At 44.2% G+C, this 18700-nt stretch overlaps 2 protein-coding genes across 8 annotated transcripts in view; both read right to left on the bottom strand.

Annotated features, from left to right (window-relative positions):
- The window catches only part of XXYLT1 (xyloside xylosyltransferase 1), a 37203-nt gene extending 30905 nt beyond the window's left edge, over positions 1 to 6298 (bottom strand). For 2 of the 4 annotated variants that reach the window (XM_074833910.1, XM_074833911.1), the window contains exon 1: positions 5860 to 6298. In XM_074833910.1, coding sequence (XP_074690011.1) covers positions 5860 to 6285 — 426 coding nt within the window. In that variant the 5' untranslated portion in view covers positions 6286 to 6298. The other 2 variants (XM_074833916.1, XM_074833915.1) reach the window with 2 other exon arrangements.
- Positions 6299 to 7804: 1506 nt separating this feature from the next.
- Positions 7805 to 18700, bottom strand: part of ACAP2 (ArfGAP with coiled-coil, ankyrin repeat and PH domains 2) — a 67567-nt gene continuing 56671 nt past the window's right edge. For all 4 annotated transcript variants that reach the window (XM_074833906.1, XM_074833908.1, XM_074833907.1 and 1 more), the window contains 5 exons: positions 17710 to 17897; positions 17258 to 17367; positions 16127 to 16237; positions 15821 to 15882; positions 7805 to 11009 (listed from right to left, as the gene is read on the bottom strand). In XM_074833906.1, coding sequence (XP_074690007.1) covers positions 10906 to 11009; positions 15821 to 15882; positions 16127 to 16237; positions 17258 to 17367; positions 17710 to 17897 — 575 coding nt within the window. In that variant the 3' untranslated portion in view covers positions 7805 to 10905. The remainder of the gene's footprint in view (positions 11010 to 15820; positions 15883 to 16126; positions 16238 to 17257; positions 17368 to 17709; positions 17898 to 18700) is intronic.

Here is an 18700-nt window from a genome sequence, read left to right as displayed (position 1 = left end):
AGGGAAAGGAGGGAAGGATTTTTACAGCCATTTCATAACTGTGAGATGGGCAGACTTGAATCCACTCACACAATCAAGTGTTTTCAATATTCTGTGTTTTTTTTCTGGTCTGTTCCCACTGCCTAGTGCAACCATGTATCTGGTCTCCCATATGGAGCCCATCAGAAGAGATGACGGTTTGCTCCAGGATCTGGCACCCTGCCGTTTTGAGGCAATCCAGATCACGTCACTTACCCTGAGGACCAAGACTCGCTCCCTGCTACAGAGGCGGGCTGTGACAGGGCCAGGGACGCAGCCCGGATTTCCTGAGCCTCAGCCCAGTGTGGAGGCAAGCTCTGCAGCACGTCCCGCTGGGGCTGGAGGGGGAAGGGGAGGACAGGCCACAGCATGCCAATGAAAATCCAAACATCAGGAGCTGCAGCAGAGCTGAGCAACTTCTCTAGATGGACCTCAGCCTGCTTGTGCTGGAGCTTTGCTGGCGCTCTGCACTCCTCAGCCCTCCTGGAGCCCATGCACCAGCATCGGTCCTGGCCCGCCTGCGCAGGTTGTGGCTACAGGCCAGAAACAGGAGCAATGGCAAATGTACCTTGTCAGCTACTGAAATTTTACAAGCTTATAATTAATTTTGGTCAAAGTCCGAGGAACAGGAACTTTCAGGCAGCCTGATGCTCATTATACACACAGAAGGACACAGGTCACTGAATCACACAAGATAACCAGAGGGATTTTCAGGGTAATTAAGAGAGACAAGGGACGCGACCCCAGTGCGGATAAAGGGGAGTGCAGGAATTCCAGTGTGGAGACTCGAGGTCGCGCCGCCTTCTTCAGGCCAGGGAAAGCAGGAAGAGCCCTGCAGGAACTGAAGGCCAGCGAGGACACAATTTTGCAGCAGTACTTGAATTTTGGAAAGGGGAGCCTATAGCCCTTGTTTGAGGGATACCGAGACACTTTCCCGAGCCGGTCTTGCCTTCAGCAGGCAACTCAGCCCCATGATCTCCACAGTCCCTTCCAAACTAAGCTGTTCAATGGTGCTATGGTTTTATCCTTTTCCCTATTGAAACTTCATCTGCTTAAGAACAAGGAGACCTGCACTATATACTTAGAAGTGCAGGATGGACCATTTGCTTTTTATTTAAAAAAAACCCAAACAACCACCCTAAACCAAGTCAAGAACTTCAGAGGAAAAGGTGTCTCTGGAGCCCAAGCTGGTGCAATGACCATCCTCTCTATGGGATGCCCAAGGGGCTGCTTTGACACCCAGCAAGGCTGGCACAGAGGTGGAGGCAGTGAGCAGTGTGGAGCTTCTTCCTCCCACACCTTCTTGCAGAAAACATTACCCAGAGCAAAGCGCCCTCATATCAGAGCCGAGCTCACCAGAGGCGGGGAGCCGCTTGTGGGACCCACAGTACACCCAAGGCAAGGCGATGGGCCCATCCTGACCCCGGGCACGATGGCCGAGCCCATAGTGGGCTACCACTGGAGGGCAGCCACAGTGGAGTCCCCACTGCCACCCTCCTGGGAAGGGCACCCCAAACACCCATCCTTGCCCATTGGTCCTTGCTGTCAGCTGGGCACTGTACAAGAGCCCTCACGCAGGCTCTGTGGCCAGCACGTCCCTCGGCGGGGTGGCCACGCTGCTGGCGTCCCGGCTGCTGGGCTCGGGGCCAAGCGCCTGCAGGACAGCAGGAAAAACACAGAACAACATGTACCAGGAAAGTGCATTGGGAGAGCTCATCAGCAGCCACACCTGGCTTTAGATAGCACAGCATATTCCCCAAGACACCGCAGGCGAGGAAACTCTGCTACCAGTAACATTACGGCAGCATCTCGCCCCAGCCCTGGCAGGCTTTGCCATCGCGGTTAGCACCGGCAGCACCGCAGGAGCGGGTGGGAGAGCAGCACGGCTACAGGGAGCAGATCAGCGGCAGCACCACATGCTGCTGCCAGCAGCAATCCCAGGTGACTGAACACAGCAAACCATCGCTACTCTCCAGGTGCAAAGACACTGACCGCCTGCGCATGGAGCTGAGCAGCACCAGCACCACTGGGATGCGCAATGCTCTCCTCCCAGCCCAGCTTGATGGGGGCAGCTTCGGGGTCTGGCTGGACTGGAGAAGCATGGAGGAGAAATACAGCACCTGTAACCACCCTTCTGCACCCAGCAAAGGCAGCCTGAGGTCTGCACAGCACATAGGAAACAGCTGAGCAGAGGGAAAAAAAGTCAAACCGATTCCAGTCACCTCTGAAATGAGCAGAGTGCCAAAAGGGGCCACCAGTGGACAAAAATCATGGGAAAAATACTCCTGAAAACTCCAGACACAGCATCATCCGCCCTCCCTCCCCTGCCAAGGAAAACAGGAAAATGTGTGTCTTTTGCCCACTCTTTGGTTAGGCACTTCTGCAAAGCAAACTCCTGAGCAGCTGAATCTTCCTTCCGCAGCCACAGGCTGGCCAGCCTCTCCAGGACTGCAAGGGCTTCTCCTCTCCACGCTGCTGACTTTAGCACAGCTTGTTGATCTGCTGCTAATTTTGTACTTTGTTATTTATTTGTGTAGCAGCTTTCAGTAAATCCCCATAGCTAAATCTGATGTTTGTTGAGGACATTAAGAAAAGTAAGTTCCAGGGGTTTCCCGTGCAAGCACAATTTTGTAAACACATGTCCCACACCAAAAAAAGACCCTTTCAACTGATTCACTACGAAAAAACAACCCACATTTTGTTTCTCTTTAACTTTCCCTCCTTCTCGTGCGGGGTATCTTTGCAGCTCTCCTGTAAGCGCGGGGTCACGGCACCTCAGTTACATTCACCCCGGCACGTCTTTGCGCAGCACCGGCCCCACAGAGGAGTCAGCGTTTGGCAGCATCCTCCGTGGCGCTGATCTAAACAAGCAACCAGGAAGAGCAACAAGCAGAGCATGCAGTTAATTTTATTCTCAGAGGGGAACGGAATAAATAAGTGATATGAATCAGCACAAGGAGTCAGCACGCAGCCCAGAGTTGCAGGAAACGGGGTGAGTCGGGGCTCTTTGTAAGCACAGTATCGGCCGCTCAGACATGCCTGGGCTTGCTCCCGCGCACTTCCCGCTCGCTGGGAAGCAGGAGAGGCTGCAAAGATCACCCTGGAACCCACAGGACAGGACGCGCTCTCTGCAACTGCAAGCATAAAAGCCCTGGTAAAAGCCCAGGAAAAAAAAGCCCATAAAAGCCCATAAACCCCGCAAGCTGGGGCGCAGAGGTCAAGGCATGGCCGGGAGGGCCAGGCCCTGGCTGGGTGCTGGTGTGCGGGGTGGTGCTCAGCCCTGGCACGGCTGCCCACGCGTGCTTCCCGGCCAACTCCCTCTGTCCCCGCCGCTCTCCACCCCACGCCAAAAAGCCACGCAGGCACCACATGGCGGAGCACCAGCTCCATCTGCCGCTCAGTCGGCACGCTGCGCTCCCAGCTCCACATCTGGGACACATCTGTACAGGCACTGTGGGCCCGCTGACGCCATGCAACGACTGTCCCGTGACTGGGACAGCCCCGGCCTGCCCTGCCCTGCCAGCAGGGAGGGTCCCGTGCCTAAGCTGCTCCCACACACCCCACCACGGTGCGTCCCAACCTCTGCTCTCCCCTCCGCACGCTGCCTGGGCAGGCTGCCGCCCGCTCCTTCACTCTCCAGATTTTGAAAGTTCCTGGATTTGCTTAGGGAGAGACGAGAGCTGGCCCATGACCTTCCCCAAGGGCTGGGATCCAGGTCTGATTCCTGGGCTTTAGTCTAACAGAGGACCCAAATGATTTCAGCTCTGCTGGGAGGGGAGGGCAAGGAAAGCTCCAAAAGCAGAGCCCAAATCACATCCTCATGAAGTAAAGTTGAGGGTGTTTATCAATCCTGCCTCGGCCTCGTCTCTGGGAAAACTGCTCTAGGAAAACTGCAAGAGGACCTCTGGAGGGTGTTCTGGGGATGCCCCAAGGAGCAGGAAAGGAGAAGTCTCAGGATGGAGATCGGTTACTGCTGGAGCTACCTGAGCATCAGGATCAACCGCCTTCGATGTTTTAGCAGCACCAAGGGTCCAGGTTAGGGCAATGTTCCCTGCTGATAGAGGCGGAATGGGGTAGGCTACAGCAGGAATAAAGAGGCGCTGTCACTTGTTGGTGTATCACACGCTACCACAGTATTAGTGGTGAGGCTGTATGCTTGAGAAACAGGCAACAGCCTCTGCTCTGTACTAGGAACTCTACTTAAAAACAGGTAAGTGGATAGATCAGAAGGGTAGTGCCAACCACAGGCCAGCTAACGGAGCCAGGACATGTCAGGTTGTGCCGGCAGAGAGGGAAGCAGCTGCCTGGCTGCGCAGATCCCAGTGAGATCCCACCTGAGCCCTCCAGACCATGCGGCTCGCTTACACCCAAGAGATCAGTTCTGGTGCAAGACCTACTCACCGAGCCGTGAGCCAGGTGTTACTGCGAGTCCACAGCGCCTACAGAGGCCCACCCTGCAACAGACACCTCACTGCACACCCCCACCTCATGCAACACTGAACTTGCAAGCCCGCGTCCCCCTGGAGAACTGCTGGCCAAGCTGCCCGCAGAGGAGTCTGGTTTCTGAGAAGAGCAGACAGCAGTCGGACAGCCACAGGCACAGAGGGGTGGCTGCCAGGGATCTGCAGGCTGTGGTGGCTCGGGGGTCCTCCCACTCCAGGGGACAGGACAGCACAAACCGCAGCTAGGCTGTGGCACTGCACCGTCACGGGGCACTGCCAGCCCACCCCGCTGCAGCAGGGAGGGATGCTCCTGAGGTGGCTGTGCACACCCGCCCCACCCGAGAGCCCAGCACGGCCAGCACTGAGCAGGTTACCCACCGCAGATACTGACCTGACTGAGTGCTAGTAAAGGGCTGTTTGAGGAAAAGGAGAGGGGGGATTATTTATCAACAAGTGATCTGTATGAACAACACTAATGTTACACCCCTAGTTACATCTCAGCAGAGTTCAGACAACGTTAAGTATCTCACAGATGAGAAATTAAAAGTTACAGAAGTAGAGGACGATTATAAGCAATACTCTGCGGCAGCACCTCAGGACAGGAGAGTCACGTTACCTGGAGTCTCAACTTAATACTCCTCCAGTTTTCAGACACCTGTTGAATGCGAAGGAAAGCCTGACTTTGCATGGACTGCACTGACTACAGTTTTGGGAGGCAGAACCATTCCTCTGGCAGGTAGTAGGATGAACATTCACACATGGAAGCGTTCCCACCTTTGCCAGCTCTCCACTCCTTTTTCAAGAGCCACGAGCAGCAGAGCAACAGCCTTTTCTGATCACAGTCCTGCAGGACCTCTTGGGAAACCATCTCCACACGAGCGCACGTGGTCCTTGTGCCGAGGCGCTGAACCGGGACCAACGACAGGGCCTCTGGAAGAGGAGCAGCTTCGCTCTGAGCCACTGCTCTCCTCCAGCAGAGGGGTTTCCCAGAGGTGCTCCCAGGCCACGCAGCCACCAGCCCTGGGTGAGAAAATCCGAGGACACCTGGAGCTGGCAGCAGCAGGGAGCGCAGGGCCTCAGCTCACACAGAACGAGCCCTTGGCCAGGTTCGTGAGGCTGGGGAGAGGCGCAGCCTTCTCCCGCACAGCGGGGAAGCAAGGACCCTCTGCGGGAGCTGCAGCAAGGGCCCTCCGCTGAGAAAGTTTCATTTCAGGAGACCGGGGCTCCCCGCGCCTTGCGGGAAGATTCACCGCCCCCGGGCGGCAACGCCTGGCGGGAAGGGAGGAGCCCGGGGAGACGCTCGAGGCGCAGCGCACCCCCGCGCCCAGGACACCCCGCCGGGACAGCGCCCGGCGCCCCGCTGCCCCGCTCCGCGCCCGCGCAAGCCCCGCGTCCGCACCTGGTGCCGGAAGGCGGCGCCGCGCAGCAGGTCTCGCAGCAGCCCGAGGCCGATGTCCCTGCTGGCGCCCTCGGTGACGAGGTGGAGGTGCAGCGCGTCGCCGGCGGGCAGCCGGCCGTGCCGCAGCAGGGAGCGGAGGGACGCCTGCCCCTTGGCGCGCAGCGCCGGGCTCCGCTCCGCCTTGGTGAACATCAGCAGGAGGTGCAGGTCGCGGCCCCCCGCCGCCGCCGGCTCCCCGGCGCCGCGCAGGGGGTGGCGGTGTGCCGGGGCGGGCGGCGTGGCGCGGAGGCGGCGGGTGGCGCTGGAGAAGGTCTCTCCGCCGCCGCCCAGGTAGTAGAAGGCGCAGACGGCCACGGCGGCGGCCAGCGCCAGGGCGCAGGGCTGCGAGCGCGCCCAGCCCCGCGCCGCGCGGCCCATCGCCGCCATGACGGGGCGGGGCCGCCGCCTGACCCCGGCCCGCCCCCGGCCCGCCCCCCAGAGAGCGAGGCCGCGCCCAGTGTGGAACGGTTTAATGGCGGCGGGGAGGGCAGGGGAAGGGGGCTCGCTCCGTTACAACGACAGGCCGCAGAAACACACGTGCAAGTTTCGGATACAAGGGGCACAGGCTCATCAAAGGCGAAGGAGGGCCGGCTATACATTCTGTACAGCTTTAGGGGGGGAAGAGGTCACAGGAGAACACGAGCATTTGGCTGCTGGAATGCTTAAAACCCACCAAGTACAGAGGGAGAGGTGGATAAAGAAATAAAAGTTCATCGTTTCAGACGGAGTAACCTCTCTGCTTGAGGAAACGATCAAAACATGGAAAATCTGGGGTCCTAACAGAAATGTGAGTGGGATTTTTTTCCTCCCCTCTCCTCTGCTTCCATAGGAAGAGAAACAAGAAAATACTGTATGCAGAAAGATAAAGCAGGCATCTGAAAGGCGACACACCAAAGTGGTACATTCATTGCCTTTCTGGAGTTGTCCCTGTTTCAAAAATGTGCTTTTGTACAGACAGTGCAGCAAGACATTTTGGCTGTCAGGCTACACAAACAGGCCCTGTAAACTAACTTAGGAAAAAGTGTCCATCCAATGGGCAAAAATGACTCAAAATACTTTCAGTGTATTAAATCAGAAGAACCAGCTCAGTCCTTTTGACAATGTAAAAGCATTGTGTCCTTAGTACTTACACTTTATTCGTAATTCTATCAAATAGTCTTTTCATAGTCACCGTGTCATTTGAGATTCTCATGGTCAAAAAGCAGAGTTACCATCCACACTTTAAAACAATGGCTGCGGAGAAGTACCAAAGTCCTGGAAATGTCACAGCCAACCCTATGCTTATTCTAGTTCTCACCTTTTTTTCTTTAGTGCTCCAAAGTTTTTGCTCTATTGAGGAGAACTCTAATAACTTGGACAACATGTGTGTACTGATGTCATACTGCAAAACAGGAGAAACATCCTCTTGTATGGGGATTTGCTGACAGCAGTTGGAAGGTCTGGTTGCATTTTCTAAAACTATTTCAGCTCAATATATAAACAGGTGAAATACAAAACCCCACAGAGTGAAAAATGCAGTATTAACACAGGATCCTTTAACACACTAACATTAGAAGCCACAAAAGGTAAAATCCAAAGCTTCTGAAATCAGTGGAAAGATTGCCACCGATTTCAGTGACTTCTTGGATTAGGTCCTAACTGGTAAGGAGGCTGGAGTGCACAATGTACTAATGAACAACTGAAACATGCCTTCAGACTGCGGTATGTGCCATTTCGGAAAGCAAAGACAGACTTGTACCATCTAACACCTTCACCCAAATTTATGGGAATAAATTCCAGCATGTCTAATATAATTCAGTAGCATAATTCAGTATGATAATTCAGAAATTTAAGTTGACATGCACTGTACTGACATTAACATAAAATATGAAACCTTATGAACAATCAAAACAATACAGACCACTAAGGAGACACCACTGACATCATTTTAATCAACATGCAACATAATTAAATTACACCTCTGAAATCAAGATGCATTAGAACATATGTTGAGCTTCTCGACATCTGTCTTTCCAAGAGACTTTTGGAACACATGATCTAACTCTGGCTAGGAAAATGATAATTTTCCTAGGCTATAATTTTCAAAGGGCTATCTAGTAAATTACTAAAAAACCATGTGAAAGCTGATTTTAAACTGTGTTAGGAATCTACTGCTTTGTACCTCTCTGGTTAATATCTACTATGTTTCATACCTACAGAGGAAACATGAACTGAAATTGAAGCTTTCCATTATCTGGTACAGAGTAGAAGATGTTAACCCACAATGGAGCCTTACTATCTACTATTCTAGTTATACTCAAATTCATATCGTAATAAAAATGGAAGCTCCCTAATATTACTGAGCAGAAGATTAGCACTTGAGTCAGAACTTGATATGGAATCCAGATCCTCAGAGCCCTGGCGATAACTGTATTACCACGGGCTGAATCTTGCCACTTACAGAGGCCCTGAAGCACTGAGTGCCTGCCAGTGTCTGGTAGGACTAAGCCCTCAATACATTTCATGTAACTTAATGGCATATTCATTTTGGCCAATGAGCAACATACAAACATAGGTATTGCACCTGACCTGAAAAAAAGGTTTAACTGAATGCAGTTTATACTGGACATCCTACAGTACCTAAAAGGACTGGGGAACGGGGCTGCAGGATCACAAGTGACATACCGACTCCCTGAACCATTAAAACTTCAGAGCTCCTGACAGGAGTAATACAGCCCGTGGATCAGGTATGTTATTAGTCCTTTAGCATAAACAGACTGTTAGTGCTTCCCAGGCAGAGAAGAGTCAGGAATGCAGCACATGCACATGGATCTGCAGAACTACAGGTAAGAAACTTTTTTTGTCTATGGGAAGTCCTCCTGCAAAATTTGTCACAGAGATTTTTGTGGCTAAGAAGAAAAATACCAGTGGAGATTTGAAATAAGTGTCTGGGACATTTTTCCAGCAGCATGGACTGAGATAGTGATTATGCCATTAAGCTTTATGTAGCTTTATGTTACAGACAATCACACTATATACTGCCTGTCATGTGGGATGCAAAAGACAAATCTTTATAAAAACCTATGTCTAAAGTGTATACTATAGTCATATCTTACATTGTCCCACCTGTACACTGGGAATTTTACTTACTCTAAGATCTACTGAAACATCCACTGCTGTTAAATACTGCAGATTAGGAAGTATATTATCATTTCATAGAGAGCTATTTAGAAAACAACTTAATAGAAAAATACTGCTTACAGGTGATATTCCTAAATTTCTTATTATCCAGACTAAATGCACTCCTTAAATGGGGAGAATCTGCTTTTCCTAGCATAATTAGACCACACACGAAGCAAGAACTGTTTTGTGAGATTCTTCTGCTTGGAAAAAGAATCTATTGGATGATTCCAAAATGCTATTAACTTTGCAGCAATAATCATCCAGATTTTATGCATCATTATACATTTGATGCCAAATTATAAATATTTGAAATACTTTGTTAAAATTTAACGTGCCAGAAAGTTTAATTTTACCATGGTTCACAGAATTTTTTTATCCAATTTTGCTCATCTTAGCCAGCTTGGGGAAAAGCCAATTATTTCCTAAATACATTTAAACAGCAGGTTAACATAATGCCATGGCTATTAGGATTATTAAAAACCTCACATTGATACTATGTTACCTAAAAATTCTCCTTAAGTTGTCCATAGGGCAGACAAATAAAGCATAAATTGCATCTGCTGGTTTGGGGTTTTAGGTGATCACTATCTAGGTATTTGATAACTTGACACAGAAGCATGTATCTACAGACACCATTTATGCATGCACATCACCAGAGTGGAGAGCACTATAGAATAAAGCAAATTGTGTTGCTGCCCTCAGAATACAGCTGGAGACTACACTCATTCATTACTTATCAAAAATGTGCAGTGAAATTCCTAGGTTTTCTTGTGCACACCTTAGTTTAGACAACACGTATACATCCTCATCTTTGCAGATTATATAAGGGATACTGCTTCCTGATATAAAGGACTGACTGCCCTCAATTTAGGGTGGCTGCATTACATATGAGATTTTATATATTCAGTTTAGGGCTAGTCATGAGAAAAGCAAAAAGAAAAGGTAACAAACAGCCTTTGTATGACTGTTCTACACAAACGCCATTGGCTCAATATTTACTTTCCTGTCTCAAATTTCAAGTTTTGATGTCAAAATACTACAAACAAATCCCACATCATGTCCAGAAGGATTAAGTTTATTTTTCATGAAAGGTTCCACGAGCTCATTTAAAAGTATACTTGCTGCACAGAATGTTTAATTTAAGAGAACAAAAAGGAAAATAGACTGCTCTTAGAAGTTTGGTCCTCCAGGATATATACCTATTGTGACTGACCCGCAGTCACTAGCATAAAGGCCAGCCTGGTGTTAAAGCTTCCACTGTGAAAGAGCTTGCAAAAAAGCAGGAGTTACCATGTTTTGTTATTAAGAGCCTACCTCTAACCAGAGTCAGCATAGGAGCAAGAGAATCTGTTAAGTTACAGGCCCACAAATAGAAGGGCAACTCACTAAGTCATTACCTGATTTCCCTTCCGAACAGTCCCAGAAAATGCAACCCAGACCTTTTTGTCAGAGGCACATTCTTTATGGCAACAGGGAGACAGATGGCAGTAGGTGATACTAAATAGCAAAGCTGGTCTGATCATCCTGCCATCAGGAGTCTGCAACGCATACAGCTACGCTCTGCTAACTTTATGTACAAACCACAGACAAACTTTGTACTTGCTAACAGGTACTATTTTTATACTGAGCTAGCAGGTATTCCTTTTTTTAAACATTTTCTTCAGCTGCTGAGGTATATGTACTGTGGAACATAAAACAACTCATACATTTCCCCAGCTGCCACAATCTAAAGCTACATTAGAGTGGTCATTTTATCCAAACTATCTAACAAAATGCGTATAATTCATTCTGTTAAAGTAAAAAAGACTTGCACTATAAGGATCAGGTTCTTTTCCTTCTTGACACTTAAGACTTCTGGGAATCTGACTGCTGGAAACGGTTTAGCTTCTCTGGATTATTTGATGCCATTTGAGAAAAGTCACGAAAAATGTCCTGATAAAGTTCATCTCCTAGGTAGAAAAGAAAAGGGAAACAGTTTTAAACATCTGTGATAGTTAACATCACCCACCATTGCACAAACATCCTACTGTGCTACCAATTACTGTATAACACTTATATATAAAGATTGCTTATAGATGGAATGATGCTGATGTGAACTCTCTGGGACTGTTTACTTGCATGCACGTTCTGTAGAAGCAAATTAAACAAAGCCAAACTATACCTGAAATAGTACCTCACAGGCAGCCACACAGAGGAAAGTTCAGAGTTAGAAAGGAAAAATGAAAGCATTTTAAAGCAACATAAAAAGAAAAATGTTTATTAGCTATTAAAGAATAAAATCCTTGTTTTTGCAAGGAAGTGCTAACCAGGATTCTCTTCAGAAAAGCAGAATTATGGCATAAGTAAAGATTCACTTGGAAACAGAGGTCAGAAGTCTTATAGCCAGACAGAACTCTCCATGAAAGAAACAATCAACAAGCAATAGTATAAAAAAAAGCAATCCTAACTAGAGAATTATTGTTCATAAATCCTTTTGGTCTATTACTTCAGCAAATATAAAAATTTCTCCATGCATTACTAAACATCCATTACATCTTTTAGTTTTACCTATAAGAGTGATGATACTTTCCTTAAACATATTTTATTTGGTTTCTTAATCTTCACTCTTTGTGCTTCAATACAACCCGACTACTAGAACATATTCCAAAATGAGAGATGGCAGCAATTTCCACCAGGCCCATTTCCCTCCCCCTCCCTGTCTACACAGGAAAACACATTCAGGAATGATTACTTCTTGACCCATTGCCAAGTCATTCTTTTGCCACTAAAATGGACGTTTTCATGTTCTTTCATCTGCTGCAGCATTTTGGGCCTTAAGTTCAGGTTTCATTTTAAAACATTAACCATACGCTATTGCCTTCAAAAGGAACTAAGTGGATAAAACGTTTGGTCTGGTCAGGAGCTATGCAGCCATCCAAATTTCACTGTCTTTCCAACACAGATGACCTCCCAGGACACAGGGTCCCAGCACTACTGTTCCTTGCTGACACCCTGATTAATAGCATGACAAAGAAATCAACCCAAAATCTCTGTCATGTATGTTGACTGTGAAGACTTTTTTTTTTTCCCCAATATGGTTATGGAAGAAAAGTATTATTCCACCACTTTTTTTTCCCAAAGAGCTGTTTTTAAAAGGATATTTTGTGTTTAAAAGTTTGCACTACAGTGAAGAGTTACACTGTTTTGTTTTCCCATCTTTTAATGCACATTTCCAATATCAGAACTATTATTCTTTTGGAGATGCCATTCATTTGAAAACACTTTCAGAAGTGATAACTGACCTTCCAGAAATGTTTAACATGCATGGCATGTGGGTTTATATAAAAAATGTAGTGACACAATTCTTCCCAGACTTTAAAAGATAAATACATTCAATACTGCTCTCCTAGGAAAAGTCAGTTCTAGTGAAATTCCCTTTTGGTTTTCAGGTTTAGTTTCAAGCATGTTCTAGAGATGCAGTAGGCACAGAACGCATTTTATTGTAACAGTTCCTGATAACTGCTTGCACTGGGAGATAAGCACAGCATGAAGGGAATTGTAATATTCACCAAAAGAACAGCTATGAAGAGCACAAATCGAAATCAAGCTTGTATAATAAAAGCCATTGTGTTTTTAATACAGAACTGGGTTCCACTGGTGAACTAATACTGTAGTTCAAGTTGCCATATTTGGTTCTTTCAAATTAGCTTGAAAGAAAAAACAAAAAGCTATTTTTGCAAGATACATTGTGGCTCTGTTTGTGGCTCTAATACATAACAAAAATATTACATACAAAAATAGACTAAAATAAAGTGCCCCTTTAGTTTATATGCTGCATTAAAATACCTAATACTGTAAACCTTAATTATTTTAAAATCCTACTTTAAAATTGAATTCTGGAAATTTCCTTTCCAAGCAATGTTTTCCCTAAAGTGCAGATTTTATGTACAAAAATACTATAACACTGCTTTACCATTTAACACCAGAGTAACTCAAAAGGCACACATCATACATTCAAGAAAAGATAGGAAGAAAAAGTAGCAATACTAATATCAAGTAGTTAGCAGACATACTGTAGCACCAGAAGACGAGCACTCGAGTTTATACAAGAAACAGTACAATGGTGCATATGGCTTCTACCACCAGAAATGAACTTTTTGTGGAACAAGCGAGTTTCAGCTAGTTCCCAATCTAAGAATATTTTGGAAGACCAACTGTACCTTACAAAGCAACATATACATTCTCTCAGTAGCTAAAACCATCTGGGTATATTTAATTACAAACACTGATGCCATTAGCTACATTAGTAATTGTTTATCAACTGCGTTACTAGAGCAGAGAAATAGGCAGTTGGCTTCACTCTGATGACAGCAAACTCATACATCGATATTTACCCTCACATAGCTCCCAAAGTAAACACAGTTGTCTTGAAAACCCTTATTTTCTTCCAGAGTCATAATTTTGGAACAGAGGAGTTCTAAAATAAGGGCAGCGCAGATAATTTAACATGTATATGCAGTGAAAGAGACCCGCTTCCTCTATGACCATGTAAAGGTATCATACCTTGCAAGAGAGACAGGTTTTGTGCTTACACTTACACATTTACATAACCCTTCTAGCAGACACTAACATTTAAAACACTCCAAATATTTACTTCAACTTTTAAGAGAGACTTCAGCAAGTAAAGAATCAAGGAGAGCAGAGCTATGCTATCCAAAGGTACAAGAAGGTCTGCTGGCTGGGACACTCTGCTACAGCTCGCAGCCTGAATTTCAAAAATTATTCTAAGGATACCCTCCCCTTGATTTTGGGCAAGTTCTATCTACTGTGGCAGCTCTACTTTCCATTGTCAATCTCGCCTGTTTACAAGGATCAGAAATATCTGTAAAATATCTGGATCAGATTGTATCAAGTTCAGTCTCTAGATTCTACTGTAATACAAACTGATAAAAAGGCCAAGATATTTTCAATGAAAGACTTGGACAGCTTTTTATTTCACCTACCCAATTGAAGAATATGTCTAAAAAAATATATTTTAAACAAAATGTCAGGGAAAACAGTCTCTCCCATCTTCAGTTTAAACACATTGATATTTTCGTGTCAGCAGGGCCTATATTTGTTATGAATGAAACATTTCACTAAACATTTGTGATGTTTAGTAACCAACTGAGGCTTTTTGTACAAACTATAGAAACATATTTTCTGGTTTATAATAATTTTGGGTTTGTGACAGGTCTAAGTGATCTAAAAATATTAATTTATGATTTAGCACAGAGCTTTTGAATCAAAATACCTACCTCCCTTAAAACAAAGGCATTTTACTACTTGAAACTGATAGTTATTTTTTTTACCTCTTAAAATAAAAAAATGAGGAGCCTCAAAAATACTTTTTACCTGTTACCTTCAGCCTGTCAGCAAAGTAGTATGCATTATATCAGAAAACAGCTTTACATTCAATATGGCCAACTGGCAATAGACTTCATATACATGGCCTGCTGCATTTTCTGAGTGGGGAATTCTTCCTCATTTAAGCTCATAATTAAGTATATACTTCTAGATTATCAGTTGCTCTGCCAAAGAAAGCATTTGAATGTCTGAGTGCCTTTAATTTGCATTTCCTAGAAGATTTATTTAAAAATAAATTTGAAAAACATCTATTCTTAAGGAGAAAATAAATAAGTTGGATTTATTTAATAGAGTTCATCTAGGATATTGACGTAAGACCTAATGTTGCCCCTTGAGTATATTCCAGCCCCAGTCTGGTAAAAGACATAAGCACATGATCCTTATGAATCAGTGGAAAATAGGTAAGTGGTTTATATAGGAGTAAACCAAGAGTACTCAGCACTCAACCTTAAAAATAAGGTTTGCCTTTCACTACTGCCAGGTATAGCAGCATGTTTTTAGCTGTCTAACTTGACAATCAAGTGTGCCTTCATTATTGATATTTGCATGAGATTAAATTAGGTTCCTATGGAAGCATACCATAATAGAAGAAATGGCTTGCATAAATATCACATCAGAACATAGTGTAAATTGGGACTGAGTGCCTGAGAATAAAGTTGCACACATTCATTAAATATAATTTGTTACTTTCTTGTACCAGTAGGCTCAAATGTCTGCCAATTCTTTTTTTGTTTTTTTTAAATCAAATGGTAAGATACTAAGCATACAAAAATACATACTTAAAAATGACTGTTTCATTTCTTATATGTATCTTAAATAAATTTTAAAAATAAAATTTAAGGAAATAATACTTTCCTATTTCTGTCTGGAGTTATTTTGAAATATTTGATGTACATTTTTACATTGGTGTGCAAGCATTTTTTCTTAAAAAAGAAAAAAAAGAGGACCATTCCACAGGAAGGAGAATGGTATACTGTAATAAGATGAACTCCTCAACTGTCTCTGAGCAACCTGGCTTAGAAGGCTGCTATTAATGCCAGGTACATCCTAACATTACATGAATTTCAGTGGAACATCAATAGGAGAAAACTGTGGACAACTACCAGCAAAACAGGTTGGTAATGGCTGTAGTAACATACACTACTATAATAATGTACTTTAAACACTCTCCTTTTAGGTCCCCTAAATACTCTAACAAAGTCACACCAGTGAATTTCAATGAAGCTTTAACATGTGTCGATTGTTTATAAAAAACATTATTGTATGAAGCTATGTTAAGTTTCCCTCAGATCCTAAGAATCTAACTGTAAACTGATAAATTCCTGAATACACTTCTTATACTGCATTTCAGTATGGTTATTAGTAGAGTATTGACCTGGCTGTCCATAGAGGCCTTCCGATTCGCGCATTTCTTCATTCATCCTTGCTAAACGCAACCTATGATTTAGGAAACAAGAAGAACAATGTCATCTTTAAAGCACTAAAAAAAGACTGCAATTCAAGACATACAATGCACTCCTGAACCTCACACCAGTGAGGTCATCTATGGATAGGGGACTCCGATTTTTCTTTGCCTCTCCCTGTTTTTATGTAAAGGAATTTTGACATTTCTTATATTTTTAACTTGAAACAGAATAGGAAAACCTAGTTACCTAGTCAAAAAACAGAACGTACAACTTACAATGTTACAATATCTGCATTTGCAGCTTCTACTGCTATACTCAATGGATCTTTCCCATCTTCATCAGTGGCATGCTGGTTTGCTCCTCGTTTTAGGAATAAACACACTTGTCTGTTTAGAAAAAAGCATTTAAGAATAATTTTCACAACAATAAAGGAAAAAAAGCAAATAAATTCAAGCTGGATGCAATGTATTTGGCTTAAATTGCCAAAAGTCTCTTGAATGTATCAAAACAGTGCTGTTCATCTAGAACAGCTAGGACCTTACCACAGCAGTGAACTAAATCTTTCATTATTTAATCCACATTAGAAAGATAGCCTAACTCAAATCACACTAGTGCAGCAAGGAGCTGAACCCTTTAGAAGCAAGACTCTACCTTCCTCTATCATCTTAGGTTGTAGAACCAAAAACCCTCATCCCTTTTACCATGACAGACAAGAATCACTGAGCCCGATAAATCAATACAGGAAAGAATATAGTTCACAGGTGCCTGATTTACCCAATAGAAACAGATCTCATTTCTCTCTGCTATTATAATTCTTCATCTTTATAAACAGGCCATACTGACTACGTTTATGTCTTAAACTCTCCTAAGCTGTTGCACTCTATTTAGAATTCATGCATGCAAAGAGTTTGGGCACCACCAATCAGATTCTTACGTCCTCCTTTGACTTGAGCTGGTACAGGGTTTCAGTTAATAGCCATGATTCCAAAACTCAATGTAATGCAGTACATTTTGAGATGAGATACACTCTCAGTGCAACACACAGGTGGGATGAGTCAGAAAAAGCCTTGGCCCTCACACACCACTACTTCTCCTATTTGTATCATATTTGTTAAGAAAACAAGAAAAAGCTCATGAGTCTTCACCAAAAGTTCATGCTATTTGAAAGCATTATTAAATACATGTTTTTACAAAATGGACCAAAGTGCGTTTATAGGTGTGTGTTTTGCTAGCGGACAAGACTACTAATTCAAAATGTTATTTCCTCTCTCACCACAAAAGTTTAAGAAAAACCTAGATCACCTGAAATATATTAAAGTGCCAGAATATTTAGGGAGATAAAGAAGCTTCACATTAACAACTACAGTAGAGGATGGCCATTTACAAATTCTGGAGCGGTGAGTTACCCAGTGTGCCCTAGAACTGTGGCGTGGTGCAGGGGTCCTCTTCCCTTCATGTCCCTGATGTTCACATTGGCCCCATTCTGCAGCAAAAATTCACAAGTAACCAACGAACCCTACGGAATAAAAGCAAAGAAACAATTCAGCACCAGATCTCTAGAATAAGAGCCAAACCTGTTCTGCCTTCTCACCACTGAGTCATGTAGCAAAGGAAACAAAAGGGATTTGCTTCCATATCAAATTTAAACTCTATGAGGTTATATAATTCCAAACAAAGCACTGACAGGAAAAAAAAAATCGTTCAGAAACAACTTTGAGAGAATACTGTAAAGACAACTTCAGCAGCACATTATCATTCATTAGTGAAGCAAGCAGTTCAAAAGGAACAGTGACACAGAAATATCCCTATTATTCTCCTTCCCCTCCTCCCACATCAGTCGGTGCTGTATATCACATACCCCTCGCACTGCCTGAATGAGCGGTGTTGCTCTGTTTTCTTCTACGTTGACCCAGTTTACTTCAGCTCCATGGGCCAATGCTTCTGCCATATCAGGAAGATTCTTCTCAAAGGCAGCTCGATACAGCTGCAATCCTGGACTAGGCTGTTTGGAGTCACAGAACACGGAAGACTCTTGCTTGTCTCCTTCTGAAAAGAAAAAAAAAATCCTTATCTAATGCCTGTTTTTATAAGGTAGCTCCCAGAATTCTGATTAAAAATGTCATTTTGTAGAGCAGGTCTTGCAGAATGCTGTGCATTGTTGCCCCATTCTGCCAGGAGAAATCACAGATGCCTTTATCTTGTTCCAGCATTCAGGTACGGCCACTTCATGGAATTATTACTGCCCAGAAAACATTCTCTCCCCATTACTGGCACCTGTGAATATCCTTTAACCTACATATTCCACGCCATTTGTAAGAAATTATTTTAGGTTAGCAGTGTATTTTATCCTATACTGCAAAATATTAATAAAACCGGTTTCCTGCAGAGATGTAGTTACACAAATATATCTTTATCTGCAACAGCTTGATACACCTGAATATGAGGCTAATACTGTTCTGACCTAATTCTTGTTAAAAGATACCATTGTCATTTACCACTTACTTGCTGTGGCTATAATATTTTGAACTAAATCATAATCTTTCTTTTCATCTCAATAAGAGTTATACAGAGTGAAGTTTGGGAAATAAAGACATTGTTGTATATAAACTTTCATAAGTTACAGCACCATAAGTGTTTCTACAATGCAGACAAAGAAAGGATCCAAGCCACATGCTGCTTGCCTACAAATCACAGCTGTGGACTCCTGGATTTAAAACATAACTCAGAAGATTGCTTTGATGTAGAAGAATAAGTTTTCTTTATAAATAAGTGGTTTTGATGTTTTGACAAGCTGTACTCAATACATTTGTCAGACCAGGATGTTAATATCAGATAGCAAATAATTTCAT

Source organism: Strix aluco, chromosome 9 (assembly GCF_031877795.1).
Source record: "Strix aluco isolate bStrAlu1 chromosome 9, bStrAlu1.hap1, whole genome shotgun sequence".
NCBI classification, from domain to species: Eukaryota; Metazoa; Chordata; class Aves; order Strigiformes; family Strigidae; genus Strix; species Strix aluco.
The sequence above is the reverse complement of the archived record's forward strand: the minus strand, read 5'-3'. Positions and strand labels throughout refer to the sequence as shown.